This window comes from Moschus berezovskii, chromosome 9 (assembly GCF_049115385.1).
Source record: "Moschus berezovskii isolate FMDL1 chromosome 9, NW_MosBer_1.0, whole genome shotgun sequence".
NCBI classification, from domain to species: domain Eukaryota; kingdom Metazoa; phylum Chordata; class Mammalia; order Artiodactyla; family Moschidae; genus Moschus; species Moschus berezovskii.
In genome coordinates, this window is record NC_142468.1 from 2,888,811 (window position 1) to 2,894,810 (window position 6,000).

The following is a 6,000-nucleotide window of genomic DNA, read 5'->3' on the forward strand; positions in this document are numbered from 1 at the left end:
GCAGGGAGAGGCAGAGGCCATCAGGCAACTAGGGTGATCTTGGTAAACAGAGCGGAAGCTGGCACACATAAATAACACCCTCCAAATGCATGTATGAATATGACCGCTGCACTTGTTCAGCAAACATTAATACGTAATGAGGGCACCTGTGTGCCAGATTCCTTGACATTCTACACAGACCTGCCATCCTGGACTCATATGCTAAGAGGAAGAAAGAATTTTGGGGCTTTTAATCATAGGAAAACCTCCTTAAGCTTCCTAAAGCTCTTCATTAATTCCACCAGCACTCTGACATAAATATTTAAATTCTTTTTAATTAATTAAGAAAAAAAAGCACAATTTCTTTAAGCGTGGGGAAAATCATGCTGGAAAATATTTCCAAAACGAAATAACAATTGGATATAACATGCACAAATTGGTGCTAAGGAAAGCATGCAGAGAAACAGCACAGCGTTGAAAGGCTGGATCAAAGGATAACCAATAGGAGTGAGCCATGTAAACTTTACAGAGGCCCAAGCCGGGCATTCGAAGGCCAGTTTGGTAAAAATTCTGTTCCTGGCAAAGAGCTGCTCACCATTCTGACAACATAAATAAATAAATAAACCACCTCGGCATAACAAAAGGATCCCAGACGAAAAGCATGTCCTCAATTTCTTCTAAATCTGGTGATCCTCTCAGGCCACCTCTGACACTCATAGGAGCTGAACATATCAACCCCTGCTTATAACAAAAAAACAGGAGCAAAGAATTATATTTTAAAAAACATTTCTAGGATATTAAAATTAAATATCACCAAGCTTTATCAGTGGCTCAGATGGTAAACAATCTGCCTGCAATGCAGGAGACCTGGGTTCGACCCCTGGGTCGGGAAGATCCCTGGAGGAGGGCATGGCAACTCACTCCAGTATTCTTGCCTGGGAAATTCCACGGGCAGAGGAGACTGGTGGGCTACAGTCCATGGGTCCCAAAGAGTCAGACACAACTGAGTGACTAACGCTTCCACTTACACCACATTTCGATGCATCATTTCAAACCTACAACAAACAGGACAGTGGCAAGAAGTAATAAGAAGTAACAAGACCTTCTGCCATAATGACGTAAACCACGTCAGACGGTTAACCGACTATAACAGCAGTATTTCCCAGTATGAGGTTGTGTCTTCTATTCTTCGTTGCCATTATCAAAATTAGAACCACTAAACATTCCTTGTTGCTGTTGCTAAGTCACTTCAGTCGTGTCCAACTCTGTGTGACCCCACAGACGTCAGCCCATCAGGCTCCGCCGTCCCCAGGATTCACCAGGCAAGAACACTGGAGTGGGTTGCCATTTCCTTCTCCAATGCATCAAAGTGAAAAGTGAAAGTGAAGTTGCAGAGTTGTATCCAACTCTTAGCGACCCCATGGACCACAGCCTACCAGGCTCCTTCATCCATGGGATTTTCCAGGCAAGAGCACTGGAGTGGGGTGCCATTGCCTTCTCCAAACATTCTTTGTAACGAGTCTTAATTTTCCAAGAGGGCCAGCAAGGCCTAAAGGGACCCACATAAGAGACCAAGTAAAGAGATTCAATTATTACCTGGTTTAGCTCTTAATTTAGGAGATTTTTAATGAAGTTCTTAATCTGTACATCTTGTTCTCCCCAGGTACGAGGAAAGGAGTCACGGTCTCCTCTGCAGCTGAGTCTTAGCCAATAACAGCAAAGCCAATAATTTGCCTTTGCATTCTCAAAGTGACAACCCTCCCCAGGATAAATTTGTACCTCTCCCCCAAACAAGAAACCAGGCGACAGTCAAATAAGTTTTAGAATGCTGCCTTAATCAAAACTGGGCAGGTTACCTTCCTTCCGGACTTCCCAGAGCCTTTAACCCAAGTACACAGGTATGTCAAGTTCCTTACCGTTTATCCAAAATCTTGAAAAAGGAACAGTAGATGAGAAAATGTATGAGGAAAAGTTTGGAGACACAGATTTTTGACAAATGAGGCTACACAGCGCCCAAGAAGCCGCGTCGTGTACACAGAGGGAGCGGGCTTCTCGGTTCTGTGACCTCAGACAACTGTTGCAGCTCGTGCTTCACTGGGCTCAGCCCGCAAAATAGTGGGAACAGCGCCAACTTCCTAAACTAGCTGAGGATTAAGTGAGATAACAGAAAACCCTCTGAATCAAGCCTGACAGAGCAAATAATAAATGTCAGTGATGTGTTACTTTGCAAGGTTATTCTAAGCAAAGAAATACACACAATTTATAGAATTTATCCCTGGCAAGTAGTAAGCACTCTATACAAGGTTACTGAACACTGTAAAGACCTAATCACAGTGCCCAGCACAAACTAAACCTGAATTGCAATACTGACTGTCAACTGTGACTATGCCAGTAAGACAACAGACACAGAAAACAAACTATGGTTACCAAAGGGGAAAGTGGGCTATGGGTTGGATAAGTTAGGATTTAGGGAGTAACATATGCCCACTACTATATATAAATAACCAACAAAGACCTTCTATATAGCACAGTGAACTATATTCAATATCCTGGAACAAGCTATATAACAGCTGAAAATATATATATATGTATAACTGAATCACTTCACTGTAACACCTGAAACTAACACAAAAATGATTTTTATAAAGATTCCAATGTCTTAACTATTAACAGAAAACACTGCTGCTTTGCCTATAACACATTTCCCAATGTGACATCTCTCTAGGGTGAGCTGACCCTCGCCCACAGCCACAAAAGGAATCCCTGAGCAATTAAGTTTCATAACTATTGTATTCATCAAAATCAGGCAAAGTCAAGTTTCTTTCTGCAGAAATTCTCAGAGCCTTTAGTATGAATCTCTAAGTAGGGAATATACGTTTCCCAAATGCATTTAATGAGGAAATTTTCTTCCTCTGGGAACTGCTGTTCTGTGGAATGGAAACTATGCTGACTCAATGGAAAAACAACGTCTGGTACATCACTAGTGTGTGACAAACTCTGGTTGTACAAGCGTAAAGGGGTCCATATTTTGTCATGGTTCCCAAACAAATCTGAGGGTGGAATCTTTTTTTTAAGCAGCATTTGTGGGACAACTGTGCTAAGAAACACATGCTTGCCTATGGAAATAAGAGTCTTATTAACTAATAGGAACTAACCCAAACAGAACCTAGTTTAGCATTCCCACTAATGTAAATTGTTCTAAGGGAGATGTGCTATCTATCTGAAGGCCAAACTATTCTCCCTGACAGGCTATCCTCGATCCACTTGCTGGGAGCTAAGGCAGAGGGGAGGAACAATTGTCACACCTCCTGTCACACCTCCCTGAATGTAACTCTCATCAATTTTCCTTTTTTCTCTAACATCCCCAAGGCAACACCACTAGAGAAAAAGCTGGGGAACTTGAACTCCATGAGTACATTTTGCATTTACTAGAGGCACTTTTCTCCTTTTTTGCCTTCTCCAGAACTACCTGACAACCGCAGGGGTGCCGCTCTCACAAGCAGCATATAACCGTTTTCACTCACTTATTTAACACTGTATTTAAGAGAGCTTTAGTAATCCCAGGGATGGGGGAGCCTGGTGGGCTTCCGTCTATGGGGTCACACAGAGTCGGATACGACTGAAGTGACTTAGCAGCAGCAGCAGCAGCAGTAAACATCAATGCTATCATTTCCTTCTTTTAGGGGGATTATTTTTCTCACCCCTCCCTCCTAATAATAAATGTATCTTTTCCCTTCCTAGGTTCTCATTCCTCTGACTTGAATTGTTTGCCTCAAGCTGCAGTCAAGGCCCAGAATCCAAAGCTTCCCCACTTTTGGACAACCGTCTTAAGATGAACTGGAAGGATTGTACGTTTGATCCAAAAGAAAAAAAGGCAGCTATTTCAATGGCGGGGTGGGGGGGAGTTACAAATCTTTAAGTTTACACATAATTGTTTTGGAAATTAATAAGGCAACAGGCAGCGAGCTTAAGAGCCAACCTCTACGCAAGAATATACGCATCACCGACTCGATGGACATGGGTTTGAGTAAACTCCGGGAGTTGGTGATGGACAGGGAGGCCTGGCGTGCTGCATGCAGTCCATGGGGTCGCAAAGAGTCGGCCACGACTGAGCGACTGGACTGAACTGATACGCAAGAATACAGGACCTAACAGAGTTCATCATCATTTCAGCGACATCTGAGGGCGGTCTCCTAGCTGCTGTCTTTCAGCACCTTTCAGCGGCCGAAGCCAGCGGAGGGGGCGGTCCCCGCACAGTCGGGACCCCGCGGCCGCGGGCCCGGAGGGTCTGGGCTCCAGGCGTCCGTGCTGACCACAGGGTCACGCTCTCCCTGCGCCCTCCTCCCTGCAGCCCCCTCCTGCCGAGACCCGCAGGCCCGGCGGGGTCCGGCCGGTACCTGGTCACAAGGGGACTTCTCCAGAATCTGCGTGCACAGGTCGGCGCAGAGCTGGAACCTCCTGCGCCTGAAGTAGCTCCAGGCCAGGAGCAGCGGCTCCATGGCCGAGCCCGAGGGAGGGGGCCGGGTCGGGGTCGCGGGGGGCCGGGGGGCCGGGGCCGGGCCGGGGGCGCGGGGGACGCGGGGCTCAGGCCGGGGCCCGGGGGCGCGGGCGACAGCGTCCGGCCCCGCCCCGCAACGCTCGGCGGCGGGGGCCTCGCCCGAGCGGCGCCCCTCCTCGCGCCCGAGGACGGGGACAGGGAGACGCGCCGCGGGCGAGCTCGGCTCTGGGTCTCGCCAGGCCTTGGCTCCGGAAACCGTGCGCCTTTGAAAAAGCGACCTACTTCGTTGGTTCCGAGCCCGGTACCGCGCCCAAACGGGCAGGCACTGACCGAGACACCTCCCGCTGGGGTCCTCCACCCGCCCCGAGGACCCCGGTTGCCTAGCAACCGAGCGCGCGTCCTCCGCCCGTGCCACAGAAATCCCGGGAGCTGATCCTCCAGCAGTAGCCGTCCTGTTCTTGCACTTCAGTCATTCCTACACCCCTGTCACTTACCCCTCCGACTTCAGAAACACAGGGGACACCTTTCTTCAGCACCATCCCGCCCACCAGAACTCCAAGCCCTAAATCCGCAAACACTCCAGTCTGTTTCTCTAAGTCCTTCTCACCGAGTCTGTGTCCCAGTGAAAACGTACATTGAGAACCGCGTATCCTTAATGTATTCTCAAGTCGTTCATTTTACAAATGAGAAACTGAGATGGGCTCAGAAAAATTATTAACATGGTGTCACATAGAGTTAAGGAGCTGGATTATTATCTGGATCATCACAAACTGCTAATACCATTTGTTATTTTGACGATACCTTGGGGTTCTCGATTTATAAATCAGAGATATTTTTACTAAACAAGATAATGTATGCAAAAAAAAATTCTTAAGGAGGTTTTAAAAACGCCATCTCCAAGAACTTGTTTGTCAAATGTTTACTTGTGCACAGTGATTTCTTTATACAATTCTAACTTTCCTCTAGAGATTTACACAGATGACAAATATCTTTAATGATTAGGAAAAGAGACATGAGACCAAGCTGCTGCTGCTGCTAAGGCGCTTCAGTCGTGTCCGACTCTGTGCGACCCCATAGACGGCAGCCCACCAGGCTTCCCCGTCCCTGGGATTCTCCAGGCAAGAGTACTGGAGTGGGTTGCCATTTCCTTCTCCAATGAGACCAAGCTAAACCCAGGTTAACTTCACTATGGAGGGTCAGGGGATCTTTTTTTCTTGCCTTCTTCCTACCACAGTGGGAGAGGCAGGAGAAGAAATGATAACTCAATATTGAAGAACTTTCTGATCAGGTCTAAATCTCTTTTAGAGATCAAAAGCAAACTGACAATAGCTTTTAGCAAAGATAAATCATAATTTTCTCGAATCACGAGGATACCGCAATGACATTATATTGAATCCAGATATATATACCTTTCATATATATCAAAATGACACCTTTCTAAACTCAGAAATGGGTTGTGAGTAGTTTTTTTCTCCTTTACTAAGCAGTCTTTCTTGAATTTCTGTATCTTAGAGGCAATTAAT

General features: G+C 46.5%; 1 protein-coding gene across 4 annotated transcripts in view; it reads right to left on the reverse strand.

Annotated features, from left to right (window-relative positions):
- TTC8 (tetratricopeptide repeat domain 8) overlaps positions 1–4,619 on the reverse strand; it is a 61,182-nt gene extending 56,563 nt beyond the window's left edge. For 2 of the 4 annotated variants that reach the window (XM_088839391.1, XM_088839392.1), the window contains exon 1: positions 4,377–4,550. In XM_088839391.1, the coding sequence (XP_088695517.1) occupies positions 4,377–4,478 (102 nt within the window). In that variant the 5' untranslated portion in view covers positions 4,479–4,550. Of the gene's footprint in view, positions 1–4,376 lie in introns of all 4 variants that reach the window. The other 2 variants (XM_055435978.2, XM_055435976.2) reach the window with 2 other exon arrangements.
- Positions 4,620–6,000: the final 1,381 nt, after the last annotated feature.